At 42.4% G+C, this 21,505-nt stretch overlaps 1 protein-coding gene across 5 annotated transcripts in view; it reads right to left on the bottom strand.

The window, feature by feature from the left end:
• The window catches only part of CDC42BPA (CDC42 binding protein kinase alpha), a 333,906-nt gene that overhangs the window by 3,808 nt on the left and 308,593 nt on the right, over window positions 1-21,505 (bottom strand). For 2 of the 5 annotated variants that reach the window (XM_019549566.1, XM_019549564.1), the window contains 5 exons: window positions 18,029-18,152; window positions 16,506-16,623; window positions 3,604-3,733; window positions 2,873-3,030; window positions 1,346-1,459 (listed from right to left, as the gene is read on the bottom strand). In XM_019549566.1, coding sequence (XP_019405111.1) covers window positions 1,346-1,459; window positions 2,873-3,030; window positions 3,604-3,733; window positions 16,506-16,623; window positions 18,029-18,152 — 644 coding nt within the window. Of the gene's footprint in view, window positions 1-1,345; window positions 1,460-2,872; window positions 3,031-3,603; window positions 3,734-11,427; window positions 12,355-16,505; window positions 16,624-18,028; window positions 18,153-21,505 lie in introns of those variants that run through there. The other 3 variants (XM_019549565.1, XM_019549568.1, XM_019549567.1) reach the window with 3 other exon arrangements.

Consider the following 21,505-nt stretch of genomic DNA (forward strand, 5'->3'; position numbering starts at 1 on the left):
CTACCACAGCATGAACAGTATTAGGTCAAAGTCTTCAAGGTTCTTCACTATGCTACAGCAACAACATATTCAACAGAGGCTATTTTCAGGCTAACGGCACTCACATTTGGCTGATGTAGATTATATGCTAATATTTGGTAACAAATGTAACAGCTTTATGGTTAATAAATGGCCAAGGAGGCTTGGAAGACCATTCCCTCCCTAATGAAACCAGGTCAGTCGCTGACCCTTTTGAGAAACAGTGTTTCTTACAATTTCTGCTGCCTTAACCCCATCGCTGCCCTGGGATGTATACTGTATCCAGCAACAAGCTGGGAGCCCCTGGGTGATACGCTACCTATCAAGCGCTGACACCCTGACAACACTGTGTTTGGGTGCTGCTCTTAGGTGTTGATGGGAAGGGCTCACTTTTATATCTGTGTCGTTCTTCCAAAGGACTGATAGGGCTGTCTCTAAAATGAGGGCTGTGGCTTCAGTTCTGTTCCTGATGAGTGGAAAGACTCATCACTGAGCACACTGGAGGAAAGTTTCCGACAGTGCAGTGTTACCCAAAGTTACCCAAAGGGAATGTCCCTCCTCCTGCATAATTTTAGGCCAAGCCTCAAATCTGTGTATTACTTGGTATGAAAACGGGAACACCACATATCTTTTTAAATTAAAGGATCTCTTAAATAGGCATCCATCTTCTGCTGCATACTTGATGCTGCTTCTTCTCTTTGAATATATACATACGTATTTCACTCTTAAATTTGCGTATTTATTTAAACTCTGTACTGTACTAAAATATGCATTGTTTTAATAAGGATTTGCTGGCGACAATCAGGTTGACATTCAAACATGGTGGCTGGCTGAAAGCTTTTATGTGCCTCTTAGACGTGCTGATTGCTCCCCACCGGAGGCGGGGTCTCTGTGCTACTTTCATACAGAATAATGAGCTAGTGGCTGAAAAACAAAAGCCATTGCCTTTCTCTTCTACGGATAGTGTTCTGGTCTATTTAAGTTACCTTTCTGGAAGTGGGATGGGGTAAAGTTACCTTTAATGATGAAAAGCATCTGTGACCACATGAAATGAAACCAGTGCTAATACAAATCTACTGTATCTGTTATTTACCAACACCCTAGGTTTGCTTGTTTGCTGCTGCTGAATCTGGGGAGGGGGAGATGAGGCAGCACTGAATGGTGCTGGAGAAGGCAAACCTTTTATCTTACTCCCTCCCCACCCCCATGATCCTCTTAGAGGAGGAAAGGGTGATGAAAGTGAACTTGGGACGAGTGAAGGGGAAGCCAGGGGATAAGCCGCTGTGATGTCAGGTCTGAATGCTGAAGTTCATGAGTCCCAACTCACGTGGTCAGAGCTCTCCAAGGAGAGGCTCTTGGTCTTGTGAGGAGAAACCGGGCTGGGAGGGCTGCTCAGGTTGGAACTGTTAGAAGCCGTAGAATGCCGTGGCGAGTCCGAGTCCTGCAACCCCAGAGATGCAGACGAACATCAATAAGTAACAGTGTAATGGAAGGCAAGTTTGTCTGAGACTAAAGAGGACACACATTTGAACAAGTCAGCAGAGACTAGATGTCTGCATATGTTCCCCCTAGCTTTTATGTCCACTGATATAGATTGAACAGCTATACCAGTGTAATTTGCTCAGCATTTACTTTTCTGTTGTGTTTTAGTGAATTGTTTGAAGCTCGGTTCACATAAGGCATGAGTGGTGCCAGCTCACGGGGGAAGTGGCTACCAGCTGAAGGGGAGGTGACAGCTGCCCTGGTTCTGGGAGGGAAGAAGGGGTTGGGGATAATCTCGGTTTGTACAGTTTTGTAACCCTAAGCTGCTGCTTAACTCTCAACTACTTCTGGAGTCTCATGAAGCAGTTGTGACGGGACACAAGCTGGGCATGGAGGCATAGCATGTCTCCATCAGTTTAATTTACCCCAGTTCTGTACTTCTATGTAAATAATACCAGGATTCAGAGCAGATGGAGAACCACTTTATCCTAGGAAAGACTACAGGCCGTTATTAGAGCACATTACCCCTGGGTGGAGGAGCTGTAGATAATTGCTCAAGTCAAAACTGATGAGAGGTGTGGACATGCAACACTTCTACCATTGTAGAGTCACTGTAGGACTCAGGGTTTTTTGCCAGGTGACTACAGCAGAGTAGTGACTCACACTAGTGTATGACCTAATTCACGTCTGCTCTTTATTTCTGCTAATATAAATACTGTGCGTCTGCATCAACAGTTTCACACTTCTATTCAATTAGGAAGCCACTTTCCTGATTGAGCTTCATCAAAATCACTTGTCTCTTTGCAACTTCCAGAATGGAGGTTAATTCCAAGCCCTGGCCAGGGGCTACTCTTGACTGTCATTTGATATTTTGGCAGAATAGAGACAGCAGTCAGAGAAATGGCCAATTTCTGAATTTTACAATTAGCTACTTGACTGGAGACCCTCCCACATATAATCGGTATCTTTCCTATGAAACATCTGCTTATGGGCTAAGCTTCCTGGCTGCCAAAGGACACAAGGAATAATGTCACTTTTAGCTGGGGTAGGTCAAAATCAACATCATGCCATGCAGTTATTTTACCACCCTAGTGCATTTGTGAGTCTTACTGGTTTGCTATGCTCAGGGGCCCATTTTTTGCCCAACTATTCAAAGCTAACATATTTCGGTGTACTTCATGTACCAGGAATTCTCAATGGTTGTAATAGAGAAAACGTGATTATGAACAACAAGAGCTGAGCCTTCGGGGGCCAAATTCTGTCCTGTTGCATTCACTTTACTCCAGACTTCCATCAGCAAACACAAGAGGATTGTTTGACCATGGGTGTATCTACAGCTCTCAGATTTCTTCCCTCTACTCCTGTTACTCACCTCCCGCTCATAGTCCCTTGTCGGCACATCACTGCCTTGGTCCAAACCACCAGAAGACAACGACCCATCTGATGGCGATGCCATAGGCTGACGCTTTGCGCTGTAGCTCCCTCCTGAGAATTCCCGCCGCAGAGCACTGCCATTCTGTGCTGATGACCCTAAAAGGCGCAAGGAAACAGCGGTTGTAGGGACATATACTAGGCTGGTCAATGGCTGCTTCATGGTCCCCCATTGCTTTCCAGTAAAACCTTCCTGTCTGTATTCCCGGATGCCCTGGACAACATACTATGTGATCATGTACTGGACCCTGTAATATCTGGACAGGACCATGGGAGGACAAAGAGTTAAAAAATTAACCCTTCTCTGTCAGCAGCCAGTTGTCCACTGTTGTTACATGTGCTAGCCATACCAGTAGCAAACTGCAACAACAACGAAGGAAAAAACCAGCACTGGAGCCAATGGTTGATTTGCCCTTGACTCCGAGACTAAGCAGTCATTACGCAGCCCCAAGATAGACAAACAGTTTAGATTCTGATGCTGGCCATCATAATGTCAGTAACAGAGAAACAAGCATGTGAGGTTTTCAATATCACTTGATAGCTGCCCAAGAGCTCCTACCAAGGTCAATGCTCGAACACTCCCACTGACGTCAGTGGGAGCAGTCAAAGCCAATACCGAGCACCCAGCATTAGCTTTCCATGTTTCTACATGCAATTTAAGGCAAGACAGACCTGGTAACTTACTTGCTGCCAACCCGCTACTAGCGCTCATTGATCGTCCTGGTTCGGGGCGGGATTTTGTGATAGATGGGATGCTGACAGAGCCACTGAACATGGTCCGACTTTCCTGAGGCCGAAGGTTCTGCAATGCACAGGGAAACATGGAAAAAAAATGCTTTAATCAATTCATCTGCTGCTGATTCAGTGCTGGAGACAGGCAGATACCAAATGAAACTAAGAAGTCCAAGTAATGCCCCAGTCTTACCAGAGCTGGATCACCTCAGGGGTAGGTCAGCAAATTTGCAAGATAGTATTCTGCAACTTAGTGCAGAGGCTAGAAGATCACACAGCATGACAGTATGGTGCTGAATTACATGGACAGATGCAGATGACCAAGAAAGACTCCCTGGTAGAACTTCCTTAGTGGGCTGCTCTGAGAGTCTAACATCTGATATCAATTTCAATGACATACTAAAAAGATGCCCAACAAACATGGCATATTTTTTGGGGGTCTGTTTCTCCAAGCAATATTTTATTAAATGGGGTCTCTTCAATAGCATCATGTGTGATAGATCTATTTGTTACGAAGAACAATGTTACTTGTGCCATGTGCCTGTCGTGTGCTTCATGCAGTTAAGCAGAAACACTGGGCCAAACTGCCTACAGCTATACTAAAGAAACCTGATTAGTTTCAGCAGAGTCAGTCTAGATCGACGCGGATGTTGCCAAGAGCAGATTTAGCCTTTTAGTTTCAGATTGCTAGACAGAAAAGCCTCATCTGAATACCAGTCAGAGTTTTTTTGCAACTACTTTGATTTGCTGTTATCTCAAATTAGGGCTTGTTCCACTGCTTTTCCTGCCACCACACACCTGAAAGTTGTTTTTCTGAACTGGCCATGTATGAGCTGGGCTGAAAATATGCCTTATCAGTTTAAAGGGGCAAACCCTTTTTGCCTTTTGGTGAATTTCACCACTCGGCTGCAGGAGTGTCTTAAATTCCTATAGCAAAAGCAAGGACTTCTTAGGGTGATCTCTCTTATTTAACCACCTCTGTAGTTGAAATAAAGTTTGACAAGTTTTGAATGGAAGACATTCTTCGTCAGCATGACTATATATTTATGACTGTGCTGTCCCTGGCTTCCTGTGATCAGAGACCTGATGAAGAATGTCTTGCATTCAAAAGCTTGTCTAACTTTATCCCAACTACAGAGTTGTTCGAATAAGGATTTCTTAGGATGGTATCTTTTGCCTCTGGCATAAATTCTGGATCATTACAGCTACAACATCATTCTTAGACTACCTCCAATTTCTCTTGCACCTCTGAAGAAAGAGGACTGGTGGTTTGGAGCAACAAACTCTGGGAAACTTGTTTTCAGTGTTGTAATCTTAGAGGGGATCACAGGGAGGGGAAAAACTAAAAAAGACTTCAGCACACTTAGTCCTGCAGTCTTTGTATACAGGACTGCTTCCTGGTCACATTGATAAAGGCTTTCCAACATGCCTGTTTGTCTTTGATCTTTGGTTAAATATAAATGCATTCATCAGGCCCCCTCCTTGCACAAATAAATCATTAGAACTAATGAGAATTGGCTATATAAAACCTCTCCATACAGGGGAAGAAATACAACTTCTTTGTAAGAAATACATCCAGAGCCCAAAGTGGCTTCACCTAGCCTAAACCTAGGTCCAAGCTTCAGCTATTTATTTTTTGAATTGTATCTTTGCCTTGCAGCTTATTTCTTTCTACTACTAATGCCCCACATTATTTCAGACTAGCTTAATATAGCCAAGTGTATGAAATAATTCACAACTGTAGTTGCCCTCGTAGGCATGGATGTTAATGAAACTTACAACAAGAATAAAAGGCCTCTATGAGGTCGGTTCTGCCCTGATCTCTGCTCCCTGTGTGGCTCTGTCTGAGAATATCCAATCAATCAGGGACATATTGTGGATCATGAACAAGCAGGGCAGCCTCAGTCCCACTGGGTATGTCTGAATGGCATAGCAATGCTTGGGTGCCACACAAGCACTAGTCTCTTGCTCTCTGTCTGTCTCTCATATCCTGCTTTGAGTTTTGAAGTTATTTGATTATCTCTGTGCAGTATAAGCTGTACCACGTAGACATACACATTTAATCCAAATGCCACATTTACTATGTCATGGTGATGTCTGGGGAAAAAAACCCAACTCAGTTATTCCATTACTTCTATGCTAGTTTTGGGGGTTTTTGCACAGAGTTGGCAGAATCAGTAGCTGCTCTTGTTGAATGATATTATAACCCCCTAACCCTAAACAGGACTAATTAGCATTTGATTGGGTTTTTTTTCCTTTTTACTTCCTCTGAGCTATGTTTAATTGTATTACTAGCACCACAAGAAAAGAGATCTCTTAACAGTACTGCAAGGAACCTTCTCAGATTCATCTTTCAGGGAGGACACATGAGAAAAATGCTTACGTCATTACTTTATCTCCAGAAGGAGAGAGGATAGAAAGAGCTGAACACACAGCTAGTGATGCAGCATTTTAATAGTGAAGGGGGGGTATGCGTTTGTGTGAGTTACTGGGGAATCATTAAATTACCCATGGGGCTTTCCCCCTTTAGCAATGTGGTAATAACACAGATACAGCAAACCAATGTTTTAAATCCACTGTATAGGGAAATCAGTCTGAACTATTTTGTGTTAACCTATACCCTTAATACAAATACAAATATCCTTCCTGATTTGTTGGTATCCAGGGGCAGTACTTTATAAGTAATAGATAAGTTATCATCTACCATATTCTTGAGTATCTATCAGTTTCTCTAGGTAGGTTATATAATAGTATAGCTAAAGAGGGGGTTTATAACGGCTGGAATAGACTTAGCAAAGCAGCTAGGGGATGTGTAGTAAATATTATTATTGTTACTTGTCTGTTGTTACTGCCACTGTTCCTAACCTACATTTATGAACAATTTTCCAACAACAGGGAATACTTCTGCCTCATTTTCCCACATGACATGAACTCCTCATTTTTCATGTGCAACAAAGCCACACAAGGCTTGATTTTTTTTTTTTCATTCAGAATCTCTCTCTGCTACCTGCATAAATGAACCTGAGACTCCAGGGATGGAAAAGCCCTATCTGATTTGCCAATTTATCTCCCTGCTGTTGGATTGTTTCTAGCTGTTTCAGCAGATCTGTAGGGCTGACAAGCACCCTTCAAAATAGTCAAATTAAATATTATCTTGTATTGCCTGTATGCCCTTTTTTCAAAAAAGCAGTGAATACATAAACTATATTTTAAATTATCTTATTTACCATAAAAGAATATGTGGAGTCAGTCTGTGTGTCCTGCGACACCCAGGAAGATCTCAGCTTGAGCTTGCTGACAGTGGGTGGAGACTGCACAGAACAAGTACCTGGTGTTTAACTATAGAGCAGACGTGGTGTTTTGAGACATGTTAGGAAAAGCCAGAATACAGCACTTTGATATCATACATTGGAATCACAAGGAGGCGGCTTCAGTGCCTGTCAGACAAGGAGCAGGTGGTTTCTCAAAGAGAAGAAAGATGTTCAATAATAACAAGGCAGCAACTCTCCTTACCAGAGGCTTAGCAGCCACAACCGGTGGATGAGTGGGGTATGCGGGCTGGAGCTAGGAAGGTGGCCACTAGTGACTGATCAGTGACTGATACATGCATTTGAAAGAGATCAGCCATAGCAGTGTAAAACTCAAACCCAGTCAGGTTGGCTTGCAGCCTCACATTTGACTACTGTTGTTTTTTTTTTAATCTGTTTGCAAAGTCCATGTAATTCCACCTATGTGATTTCCTCCCTACCCCAACAAGCAAAGGTCTCATTGTTCTTTTGTCTAAAAACAAATCCCAGTGAACCTAGCACTTAAATGCAAAAATAGCAACAGAGCAATGTGCACGCAACACAAAGAAGAAACTGGCACCAGGGAGAAAATGGCAGTTAGAAGCAGCAGTTATGAAAAACAAACCAGCAGCAGCAAATTAAAACAATCATTCAGAGTTAACTGTGAGCCTTTAAGAAACGAACAATCTGGTTTAGCTCAAGCAATTCAAACCTGTGCATATTTTATCCTTCCCCGCTGCTGGACTAAGATGGGGCAGGTGAGGGGGAAATAATGGGTAGAAGAAATACCCTTGCAGAGGAACGTCCCCTCCCCAGCAGAGAAGCTGCTGCTGGAGCAGACTATAAGCTTGAGACAGAGAAAGCCCCAGATTAGCTCTGTGCATTGCAGATTTAGTCGGGGAGTAAAACTCTGGTGGAGTTGCTGTGCTCCAAAAATGCAGCAGCTGCTCATCTGCGTAGCAGCAGACCCAGACTCATCCACCCTGCAAACACTGATCTACTCCCAAGTCTCACCACAGTGAGGCCTCCCCCGCTCCGTCTCCTCAGACTCAGACTCTGCCCTGGGGTCTTCTACATGTCCATGGCACTGGGTGGACTGCAGCTTCCATGGGAATTTGGCTGTTGGGTGGCTTCCCCTGGTTTTTCTAGCTGCCCCCCTATTGGGACTCACTAAATGAGTCTACCCATCACTAAATGAATTTTGGCATAGTATTTTCCAGTGAAAGATTATTTTGATCATAGGGCAATACATGAGGTGCTTGTGTGCTAGACTTGCTTTCAACGCCCAGTATTGATTTCGTCCCCTTCAGGTCCCTAGTTCAGGCCCATCCCAGCTCTGTCTGAGTCCCAATCCATTCAATTGCCATGAGGTGCCCCTTGGACACAAGAATATTGGTTCCCTGTTGCCTAGACAGTTTCCAGACTCCATGCCATTTCTTCCCTCAGCCAGAACATGCTCCTTCATAAAAGCCAGTCCTCTAGGTGAGCTAGCAGGCCTGCAATCACAAGGCTCTGGATTCCCCAGTGTCCCTCCACATTCACACCCTTGATTGCTATGTAAGTGCACTGGCAGTGGAAGTGGTGCTCTTAAACCAAGGTCCACATTGTTACTATGACTGCATATAGTGAGCACCTACACATGCAGCCCTTCCTGCGTGCTGTCGCCTTACTCACCTGAGAAAGGCTAAGGAAAAGGGACTGGGTCCCACTGTATTTTAAATATAGAAACTTCTGTGGTAAAGTGAAAATGCTGCAATGCAACAAACTCTGACTTTTTCAATGCACTCATGCAAACAGGGACTTAGGGGGAAGCTCAGTGCTGAGCAGATCTCAGCCCCGCGCTTGCAGCCAGAGCACTTCAGCCCTTCTGGACAAGGCCTTGCTTGGCCTTAAACAGGGTGCGCTGGTTTCAGACATTTGGCACAAGGCTCCGGCCAGCAGAAACACCTTGAGAGTAAATACAGACTGACCACACTAGGTGCAAGATACCTACATGCACTACAAATCACCGTGGCTTTGCTTATTAATATTTTCTGCTTGCTTACAGTTGCAACAGGTCATGACAAGGACAACTGGCCACGCATTAACTCTTTGGGACTTAGCTGTACATGGGCAACTTCCATGTCTGACCATGCCTCCCAACATTTTCCTGCCAACAGCTTTGCCTCTGGACTGTACCTTTCTCCCACTTCATGAGAAAAGAATAATTTTCCCCTCAAGGGTCTAAATTCTTGCTGGGGTTACATCTGAAAAAGCCTCTCAGCCGCAGGAGCTCATAGGGAGAAGCTGGCCACCTTATTCTCATTTGGGTTTCCCAAACTTGCAAAGAAGTGCCCTGCAGTAGCTTATTATTTTATTACTATTTATGCTACCACAGTATCTAAGAGCCTCATTCATGGACCAGGGCCCCACTTGTGGGGAGGGGGGTGCACACAAACAGAACAAAAAGATGGTCTCCAGCCCAAAAAGAATGATTTAATCACCTCTTATCTCAGCCTCAGCTTAAGCATCCTTGTATTCTTGGGATCTGCTGTCTGTGTAAAAAGCTTATATTATTTTTAATTGTTTTGCCCTTGGTCCCCGCTTTTGTCTACCTTCTTGTTCAAGCTTGGCTGTAAACTCTGCCGGGCATGGAAACTGTCTTACTCTCTGAAGGGTGCTTGCAAAACTTGCATTTAAAGAAAGTGCATTATTATTAGTCAACCTTTTCCCAGCCCTATCAGCTATCCAGAATGCAGCCCCCCCATTGCTGACTGCTGTACGATGCACGCTGTAGGATATAAACCGTTACCATTTAATGTCCCACGTCCCATTAGGCAATTAAAAACATGACATTACTTTCACAGGAAAGTGGTTCAATCCAGCAGTTTTTTTCCTTAATTTTTTAAGCTGTGAAGTTCTGCTCCTTGGTACGTGACCAGCTGTGGAAAGCACCAGGGTAGAAAGGTGGATACGAACCGGCTGGGACACACGAGAGTTCAGAAGAGAAGGAAAGCACTTGCAGAGGCTTGTTTCTTCCATGTTATTAGCCAAGCAAGAGGAAAACCACACTGTGTTAGTACAGTGAGCCGTTCCTACCCTCAGAGTCATAATGGCTGGGGTGCCAGGGGCAGAGCGCAGAGCTGGGGGACAGGCTGGGTTTATGGAATCATAAGAGAGGAATTTTTCAGCTGAGTTAACAGTCATGTGATAGATGTGCTCGAAGTTGCTCGGAGAGGAGATCAGACTGGAGTGATGATGAGGGGATTGGTAAGGGGAACGTGGCTATCAAAGACAACAGAGAAAAAAAGAGGCAGTGAAGGATGGTTTCATGGTTACACAGGTAATGTGAAATTACTAACAAGCAATCTGCAGGAACATGCGGAGAACAGTATCGAATTCCCAAATAATTCCTTCCTGTACACAAGCAGGCAGATCCCCCAGGTCAGCACCCAACCTTTCCCCTAACAATCTCCTTAGACTGTATCACAGGTACCTGTCACCATTACTGTTGCTAGCAACTTACAATAAATCAAACTTGTAACTCTCCAGAATGGATTCTAGTGTTTATTGTCATTTATATTTCAAACAGCACCATAGTCGTGTATGACTCTTTACAGACAAACAAAAAGCATCAATTCCCTGCTTCGAGGAGCTTACAATCTAAATGAGACACAAGCAAGGCAAGGTGAACGCGGATGTGATGACAAGGAAGGGAGTAAAGATAGAGGCACAATGGTGAAAGTGAAAGAGCATGACACTTCTTTTGCTATGCATGCGTTAAGGGGTGGCCACTTTTATAAATATCCATAAACATATGGATATAGTAGATACTGAGAATGCAAGGGAACTATGTCTGGGGGAATGGAGCTCAGGCCGGAAAGCGAACTGCTTAGTGTCACACAAGTGGGGTCGAGCTTACCTGTTGGGAAGGGCACAGCATAATGCTTATGTCCCACTAAAGACCCTACAGGACTTCAGTAGTGCAGAGGCCTCGTGTGGTCTGCACAGCAGTGAACTGCATTCCCAGTGGGTGAGGCCAGCCCTGTACTTCAGCTCAGTAACCTGTTGGGTGCTGTGCTCCCAAAACAAAGGATGGAAAAAGAACTGAACCTACAAATTAAACAAAAATCACCTTCTAATCAGTCTCCACAGAATGTGCTGACAGCACAATGCCTAGGTCCCACTTTTATCATTCAAAGCTGCCTAAATCCTCAAGCTGTATCTGAACAGTTTATCTAAGTCTTGTTTTTCTTCCCTCTGTGGAGGGATCCTACCTTTGCATATCCAGTAGGCTGCTCTATTTTTGGATATGTAGGATATTGGCCACTGGGAAAGTAGGCCAGCTTTTCCTACGCAATAACCCTTTTTGCTTCCTTTTGTTCAACTGCTCTCATCTTTTGAGGAAAAAAATGTCTGAGCAATGCTGGCAATATGGTACAAAAAGGCTGAAAATCAATGTCCCTCTGGTAAACCTAAGGCACTATTTGTCACATAAGGAATTTACGGAAGTTTGGGAAGAGCATCAAATGGCATTCCCATACATATTACCTCTGGGATTAAGCTAGAGTTATTACTGTTCTGCACTGTTCCCTCAGTCTGAGCTGGTAAAATCCCAATAGGGTTTTTGTTTTCTTTTCTTTTTTATAATGTATTGGTGTTATGAAGCATTGCATGTCAATGAAACATAGATTTACAGCATACAGTATATAATATGTATTAATTGCTATTAATAAGGTTAGCTGTATCTAGAATATCAGTACAGTCATCAATAAGCAAGGAAGATACTTTTCCAAACAGGAAAGTGGGAATGGCTTCTCTATTAGCACAACACTGAGAACCTTCTGCAAAATCAAGTCATGTTGCTGAATGCCAATAAGGAAAAACAACAAACCTGTCCTGATACTACAAGCTCTGAAGTGGACAGTAAACCAGCTCCAGACCACAGAAATATTTATCCAGTTCCCATTAATAGGAGAAAGTTGGGTATGGTGACACATTGTGAAACCAAGGATTGAATGATAATATTCTGCCATCTGACACATAAGTGAGGTTTACACTGGAAGTAAGAAATACTAAATATGTGTGATATTAATTACTTTGAATGCCTTTTACTGAAACAGATAAAACTTCACAAATAATCTGTCTCTCACTGAACTATAATGATACCTGTAAAATGGAGTGGAATTGAGGTACAATGAACTAGATTTTATAAGTAAAATATTCAGGCATACAGAGTATGGGAGCAAAAATCAATCCTGCATATCTGAAGTAGACAGCTGATACGTGCTGCAGGAAGTAGAATTCCAGAATTCAGATCTTCACTACAAGCTTCCATGATAAAGGGGCTTCAAAGGATATGAGGGCCAGAAAATGAACTGAACTGCCAGGAAAAGTTCATGTGTGTTTAATTGGTGACAGGCTGCTAAGGGAAAAAAAGAAGTATAAATATGTAAGTTGGGGGACACTAAAAGAAATGAATCTAAATTGCACAACTCTAGTCAGTGACCCAGTACATCAATTACACATCATCACAGGCCTGTTGCTTACAGATAAGACTTTTTGTTCATTTTTAAGTAAGTTAATCCAGTAAGCCAGTTACCAGAGACTGTAAAGCAAACTGTGAAGGTGCTGGATACCGGTATGGACATTACACAATTATTATTCTATGACTGTCTTGTGTATTTTTCTAACTGAGGCCCCAGTCACCAAGCTCAAATAAAGCAGACTCCTGAGCTTCCAAGGGGCCCCACTAAGATCAAGGGATCCCTATTTGGGGGTGGGGTCTACCCAAAGGAAGCTTGAGGCAGGGCTATATTAAAATTTACTTCGAAAGTATTCAACGCATGACTTGCTCCCAAGACAGTCAGCGGTTCAAAAATAGGTATCCAAACAGTGCTTGCAAAATGTCTGCACCTATGCATCTGGAAACTATAGTGCACAGCAAGTACCTCTGCTCAAGTGTGATGGTGCAATGGCTCTTTTATGTACCAAAATGCATACTCTGCTATTCCATATCCCTGTGTAGGCCTTTCTTGGACAATGCGCCTCATAACTCAGACTTGCTCCCAGCTTTCAGTTTTACTCATCATCATTTTGTGATTTTAAGTTACTGAAATGAAAGTCCTTATAAAAGTTAGTTTATTTTTAAAATGATGCTATACAAGACACAGTTTGGGTCTCTCCCTGGCCACAGGTATCTGTATTCTAAAGTGAACACAGGGAGGACGCTCAGGATTTAGCCTACTAAGTTTCTTCTTCCACCAAGTAACTCAGATTTTCAAAAATGCTCAAGAAGGGCCCGGATTGACAGCACTACAGTCTGACATCTCTTTATTCACAAAACAGATGTAACATGGGGATAGGCAGTCCAAGTGCCCCTCTCACACGGGCTTGCCAATGGACCTCATCACAAATATGGAGGACTAACTCTTGGCACTTGAGTTCTATGGCTTGGTCAATCCTTAGGTTGTCCCCTTGGTCATGGCAACAAAAGAACCAGCTAGTGCCAACTGCAACAGTGATTTTTAAAGAAGACAGTACTCCAGTAGGAACTGGACTGAACGGACATTAGCTGACAATAATGTCTCATCACGGTCATCCTGTGTTGGATACAAATTGCTCACTCAGAAATTGAAGTCTCTCTTTGCAACACCTGCCTCTTCCCTCAGCCAGTCCTGCTATTAAACATCTATTCTTTATTAGGATCTACTACCAAGGCCCTTTCTGCTGACCTCAGCAGCACCTCTCTGAACTCAGTCAAACCTGAAACTGGGCTGATGGGACCACATATGGATCCTGGCACTGTAAATCCACATTTGGCTATGCCAATTCTAAAATGAGTAAGGTGGAAAGATCAGGTCTTCTTTGTATATTCTCTTGCAGTTTTATTTAGTTTTGTATTAAAATATTTTTAAAGCCCTTTAAACGTTCAATATGAAGCATAAAGGCAATTCTTCGACGTTTCTCATAAAACGTATATATTTGTAAAAAACCTGACAAATGCATTTTAACTCTAAAAGAATTAGCTGACACAATTTACACCCCCTAGTGGTAAAAGCCTTGACATTTCAAAAATGTTTTGCTTGTCCTCTTCTATTTCTGCTTCTAAGAGGGGCGCAGAAAATAAAATGTTATAATCTTTTCCGTCTCTTAGAAATAAATTGAATTAATGTGTTTTTACTATGATGGCAAATACAACCTGTGCAACAAGGTGAATAGAAACATCTATTGCTGCCAACTGATTCTTCAGAAGTCAGCAAGTTCTGTCTGTAATTTTGCATTCATCTAAACGTTAAGAAAGTGTGATGCCAGAAACATGGGCTTCTGATTTCACTGCAGCAACATATAGTAGGAGAAACTGACTTGTCAGTTCTTAACCGATATCTGAAATAGTGGCTGCAAAGAATTACTATCTAGGTTTTAAATGGTTCTGTATAAAGATATCCCCCTTTCCCTTCTCTCCTTCAGCAGGAACAAAGTAACCAGCTTGACACAGGTTAAAAGGTATGCCTAGTCCAACAGAATGCTTCAGAGGAAATTGTGGAGGGGAAAACAAAGTGCAAAAGCATTTCTTTGGGGAAAATGTTTTCCTGGCCCCAGGTTATCAGTTAATATGTAAAAGCAGAGTCACTGGTGTTACTCTTATTTTATCCTACTTCCTATGACCCTGTGGGCACAGCTATAACAAATACCAAATCAAGTTTACCTCAATAATGGCTCCCACCACTAAGCTCTATATATTAACTTGCAGCAGTGAATTCGTAATGCTAATATCAGTAAACCTGGAAGACTGGATAAATTTATAGCTCTGTTTTACCTTGTATAGAAATATTGTCTCCTTTTATCTATTTTAAATGGACAGCAAAAGTCTTGTTGATTGGGAGAAAGGAGGAAACTAAACCTTGCTTCCAAATGTGACCCGGAAACTAAAGTAAAGTCTGTTTGGTCAGAATGTCCTAAATGTCCTTCAGTGACAAAGAGCTCTATTGAACGTAGTAACAGGAGCAAATTGCTAACAATATGTTAATATAAAAAGTGCCATAAAGGGGCCACTACATCATACCACTCAGTTCTTTTTCTACATCTAAAAGTGGATCTGGGTGAGTTATTTTAGCAACTGGTATTTCCCATGCATTTCCACTCCTTGAGGACAATCAGCACTAATGCTTTTGGCATTCCCCTCACCTTAGCAGTAGCAGATATTCCTCCCTTTAAGCAAGCCATGACACTTTTATTGTACCAGCTGAAAGTGGGACAATGATATTTTTGCTTATTTCTAGCTTAAGCCCTACCCCCTGCTCCTCCGAAGATCATCATCCCATTTAATAACCAAATAACTCAATCAGGAATCTGAACACAGCACTTCTCCAGCCATTCTTTATTAGTGAGATGAACTGTTTACCAGCTTCCCTTGGGGACTGCCTCAGGTACTGCACTATCTAACTTGTTCTTATTCAAGTACTAAGTGACCTTTCTGTTGCTTCTTGTTTTACCTGACCATAAAGCCTGCCAATGCTGGGCGATTACTAGTTAGAGAGATCATTTTCTGCACGTCCTCAGTTTCAGTGAACTCACCCTTCTAAAGGGGTTAACATGGCATGAGAAGCGCCTTATGGGAGGGGAATACAAAAGTATCACCAGTTACAGACATGATGTCAAATGAGCATTCTGAGGCCAGTGCTTGTAGCCCAGACTTAAACAGCAGGATCCCACTGCATGTTTTAGCAACATCTTTCCCTCCTTTTCTAAAAGACCAGTGATAGCTGCAAACGTCTTCTGCTATCTTCCGCTCATAAGCTCCATCATAAACATGATGGTGAGTCAAACCACAAGAACACTGTTTATGAGATGAGCTTATAAACTATCTGAGCAAATTATTTTTCAGTCCATAGCTCAGGGAAGCTTTCACTAGCTTCAAGGGGAGCACTGCCCTGCCTGACTAAGGGTTGCTGGTGGGGGCTCTATGCATGTCGTTTTGTCAGAGGCTTTGCATCATCTAAACATCAAGCAGTTATTTGGCTTAAAAATAGATGCTTTATTTTAAAAAGGCCAAGAGCCTGGCAGGCAGTGGAAAGGGGAATTTTCACCATGGACTAAACCTAGATTCTAGCTATAGTAACACAGGGTAGGGACACAGGCTACAACAGGTTTATGGCAAGGTAGAGTGGGAGACGGGATAAATAGCCAGGGAATCCCTCTGTCAAAACGGATATCACAGGTGTGACTGCTGCCCTGAAAATGCAGAAGCAGGCCCAGAGCTGCTGCTAGGTCTTAGGAGGAAAGAAACTTCATCCTAATACTTCCAGAGTGGGTGCCACATAAAAAAGTGTCCAAACTCCAGACTGCAGATAATTCAGGAGGCACCAATGATTTATTTCTCTAGTATGTACTTACACACATTTCAAGCCTGAGCTCCAGCTGTAATAGACTGTTTAGATCCCATTCTATTGTATCACATCTTTCATCCAAAGAGCAAAAATTTTGAATACAAAGAAAACACTAGCCAGATCGTCGCTTCTCTTATCTGCAATCTCAGTTACATCCGTTCCCACCTCTGTTCCCTCGCTCACTCACCATAGGCAGGTCTTTGAGGATCTGTATACCATCTCCTGGACCCATGTGTGCTATGTGGTTAAAATTAGTTGGGTTAGAAATTAATTTATTTCTCATTTCAGGATCTCGTAGCATCTCCCTGCAAGAGAAAATACTTAGTTTAGATATTTTATTCAAGAGGAAAATGGATATTAAAACAATTCAAATGATATATATTCTCCACGTAGTTAATTTTAAATGAAAATTCATAGACTAAACACTTGGCCATGTTAAACAGAAGGGCACCCCTTGCTGTCAACATTGCCCTGTGCCAGCCCCCAGTTTGGGGAAGTGGGAGAAGGGGCAGGAAGGAGGGAACATTGTTATGCAGGCTATTAGCCCACACCCATAAAAAATCTGAATAGTTACTGAGATACAGGGAATGCACAACCAGCGTGAGCTGAGACAGTACTCAAGAAAAGGTGCAGAGGCAGGCTCACTGGTGACTTGATACTGCAAAGATGGAGATGGAAATGAAGGACAGAAGATAAAAGAAGAATTAGAAGAATACTGCACTACCTTTCATATTCTGTGGTCAGAATTATTTTAAGAGCTCTCCAAAATGTCAAGGATGCCTTTCAAAACTCAAAATAAAATAAAAATTTAAAAGATATAACCACAAATAACTTGGAAAACTTAAAGTCAAGAGCTATGGCATTTTAGCACACTAGCTGTTGCTTTTCTTCGAGCCAAACAGAAAGCAAAGCAGAAGGTCAACCATATTTTCAGGGGAAGGAATGGGTAGTTGGAGAACAAAAATGTTTATTTCTTTTGATATATATTACCATAGTAGCTGGCAACCTTCTGTGGACAAAATCATCTCATGTGAACATCATCAGTTAAGTCTATTATAAACCCTGCAAACCCCTCTCGATTCTTTATTTCAAATATTTTCTAAAGTGACAGTCTGTAAGGAGTTTTCATTTTATATAAAACCCTGCCCTGAAGCACCACCATTTCAGTGACTTCTCTGTGATTTAGAGGAAGCTTATGAACGTTCCATAAGACTCATCAGTTCAATTATTCATTAGCAAAAAACAGCTGCCTTGGAATACTGTTCAGAATGGCATGGGAACAGCCCTAAACAAAAAAAAGCTGAACCAGAGTCTGAAAGTAATTAATCCATATGCATAGTTAGCAATATAATCTTCTTTTGTAAAATGTTTATTATAGAACTTTATATATACAGTATATGCACACACACACACATATGTACGTATATACAGTATGTGGAGGCATGCATTCCAAGTTACAGTAACTGTTTCACATAAAGAGTTTATTAAAAATGGAATCAAAGTACTTGAATATCCAGTGCATATTCATATTCAGACTGATATTAATACAAATTGTACATCAAGAATAAACACAGTGGTGAAGACACACAAATGTCTGCGTAGGTGTTTGATAACTTTCTCTAACAAATGAAATACTACACTGACATCAGACACACAGTCCTTCAGGGCCTACAGGCATGTACAGAAGACAAGTATAGGTTGAATACCGACCTCCTCTGCTGCATCCTCTCCTCCTCTGGTACTCTGAATGAATAACGACGCTTATTATTGATGTTTCGAACCATTTGTTTTCGGCTATTATCTGATGTCTCAGGAACGACCAATTCATCTCCCTCTGGAAACAATATAAAAAAAAATCCAGTGAGTCACTTAATTAAATATTTACTACACTTCTTGGGAGAGGGGGACATTTTATTTAGGTTCTGTATAATTTTGGGGGATCACAATCACTTGACTATTCCCCTGTACAACTGTATAAAGATGCTGGGTGTTCAGAAGGGTTGAGTTCATCAATTTAGAAGCCCTCAGAGAAGTATCCAAAAATGTGCGAGTTCTTTTGTCAGTTACTACCATTCACCATCACATGAAAGGGACATGCTCCATGAGTCACGTTCACAGGAAAAACAGAATGCAAGATTCAGCTAAATAGCAGAAATAACATGAACATAAAAGATGTGGCTAAACCTTAGCTTAATCAATAAGGGGCTGATTCTGCAACCGTTACTTGCAACTGAATTATTTCATAGCTGCCTCAGAGTTAGTTACAACCCTGATTCTTCTGTCACCAACAGAAAGCAAACTACTTCCTTGATCCATGCTTGTATAATAACTGCTGAATACATATTGACGCTGCTGACGGTATAATTAAGGTGATGTATTCTACTCTTTTCAGGGAGATCAATGTGCTCTACTGCAGTGTGTTTTCTCAATAGTGAGAGGCAAAAGGAAGCTCTTTGTGAAGAGACAGGGGTTATGGGCAGGTATTCTTTTCTACCACTGCAAATTTCTGGGAAATCTGCATCAAAAGAAATCTTCCCAACAGAGGGAGCATAGCAGTGTTCCAGCCTGCAGACGTCCCCTCTCCCCTGCTTCCTAGCAGGGTCACCCCAGTCTGGGGAAGGCTGGGAGAGCAGTGAAGCCCCTGGTGTGAGAAAGGTCTAGGGAAGTTACAGCTCTTCCCTTGCTCAGGAGATGTCCAGGTGCCACTGATTCCTGAGTCTTCCCCTGACTGGGATCTCCCTGGTCACATGAAGACTGTGGCAGCTCAACTCCTCTGGGAGGAGTCAGGCTGAGTGGAAGTGGCCCTGCACCTTCCCCAGACCTCAGTTCCCCCACTCTGGGGAAGGCACAAGGGAAGCTATTGCTCAGCTCCTCCTGATCATAGAAGAGTCGAGTATATACACATTCACTTAAGCAAGAGAAACTCTCCTGGGGCAGATCTTCCAGGTGTCAAGATGGAAGATCTTTTTCATAGTTGGGGCGCATTTTCTTGGTGAGAAACTGAATAAAGGCCTGTGTGCTGGCAATTCCTACTGGGAGAGCAGCAATTCTCCTGGTACAAATATAATCCTTGTTCTGGCTCTAGCCTGCCAACACTGGTGAAAAGGTACTGTGTTAGCATTACGGTACAGTACAGCAAGGAGCTTGGCATCCCCTTGCTGTAAGGGTTTGCACTGGGTATATATGTTAGGTATACTTATTTATGGAATTACACTAAACAAGTTAGTTTCATAGGCATCTTGCTTCTCCTCCACTTCCGCATGACATGGCTGTTTCAGCTACCTGCTGTCATTCTTTATATGCTATTTATGGTATCAAGAACAAAACCTGCCTTTACTGCATGCATGTATAATGCACAGACAACTACTGCAATACAAATAAGAAATAATACCAATATAAATTGGGTAGAATTGGAAAGAAATTTCCTGTTATCTTAAATAGTGGAGGAAAAATGTCTTTTGCTTAAATTATCTCAAACATTATCTTATTTCAAGCCTATTTAAATAGAATATTCTAACTGCTTGAAAAAGAAAAAGCTAGTGACTCAAAATCAGTTTCTTTCCTATTTTTGTCTCATCAATTTCAGATAAAGACCATTTTTCACCAAAATAAATACATCTCTTGATTTACACTCTTCATGGTTCCTATAGGTACTATGTCATGTTTCAGGAGAACTCCAGTAACTGCACTATATTCTTAAAATATCTTTCTACTGCGCTTTTTCAAATAGGTTCTGCTTTATGCTAAAGAAAATCAGGGCCCTGGCAGAACTTCTATTTATGGAGCGATTCATGTTATCTCTCCCTGCCCAGTGCTTGAGAGTTGCATGCTCAGCTTTGACTCTGCCAAGCAGGAGGAGACAATCATCTACATATACTGGCAAGTTGAAAGGGAGCTGTACTGACAGGGCATAATTGTGATCTGGTGCCCAAATCACACATTTTGCCATGCATATGTGGCATGGCAGGATGAACAATTTTTGGTATCTGTGATCAGAGTTGTCCCTAGGGGTGTGCAGAGCCCAAGGCATATCAGCCTGTGAGGGGCCCAGGTGGGAGGGAGTGGTGAGACGCCAGAGCTGGCAGAGCAGCGCCGGCAACACTTGGCGATGGCAGAGCCGGCGGCATTCAGCAGCAGTGGCGCATGGCGGCCATGGAGGGGCCTATACTGCACTGACTGTGGAGCCCCACAAAGCGCGGGGCCCGGGGTGGCCACCCTGATTCTCCCCTTTCCCCGCCTTCTCCAGGGACGGCCCTGTCTGTGATCAGATTTACAGAAGTTTAGGGCTGGAAGAGACCTTGTGATATCATTGAGATCCCATATCACCATTAAATTAACACTTGCCAAGGGCCTCAATGCCCTTTAAAATTTACACAATCTAAAATTTATTTTCTTAGCACCAGCAAAACCTATATGGTGTCATTACACAACCTGATAGCTAAGGAGGTCCAAACTGCTCAAAGACATTTGGAAGACAGTACTTGCTTAAAAGCACTAGAAGCATCTTATTCTGCCAGACATCTGGAAATTCAATGCAAGGTTCTTTTTCATTCATATCTCACTCCAAAGAGACTACTTCTTATGAAATGCTTAAGCTCTGATATCTTTGGCACATCTGTGGGGAAAAGTGTAGATCTTTTGCTAATGGGCTGCTTGCCTAGTTATTTTTAAGTATAGGGATTAGATCTTTAGCAATGTTAACCGAATGGCAGGAACCTCAGTGCCAAAAAAGGCTAAGATTACTTGCTGGTTTTGAACATATGGAACCTGAATTTGGCAGTGGGGTAATGGTGGCAGGGTTAATTGTTGTGGCTCCCAGATCTGCAGCCATTCATGCTGCCACTGCTCCTGCCGCACCAGGTTTCCAGACCCATGTGGATCTGTTTTTCTTGCATATAACATGCACTCCAATGTTTACCAGCTGGGTTGAGGGGAAAAGGTGTAGGTTATATACAAGAAAATGTGGTATTTGATTAGGATACTATTATAACTATTGCTGCTATTAATGTTTATGTAACATTTGTCACAATCTATTAATTTTATGACAAAAGATAAAATCCTCATGCACCACACTGAATTATTCTGGGAAAACAAAACCAAACCAAAACCCATCTGTGACTGACATTATTGTTGATTATTTTACATTAAGAAGAGTGGAGGAGCCTTGCAAAAAAAGATGCTCATGAA

The sequence above is a fragment of the Crocodylus porosus genome, unplaced genomic scaffold, assembly GCF_001723895.1.
Source record: "Crocodylus porosus isolate Cpor-Errol unplaced genomic scaffold, CroPor_comp1, whole genome shotgun sequence".
Lineage (NCBI taxonomy): Eukaryota > Metazoa > Chordata > Crocodylia > Crocodylidae > Crocodylus > Crocodylus porosus.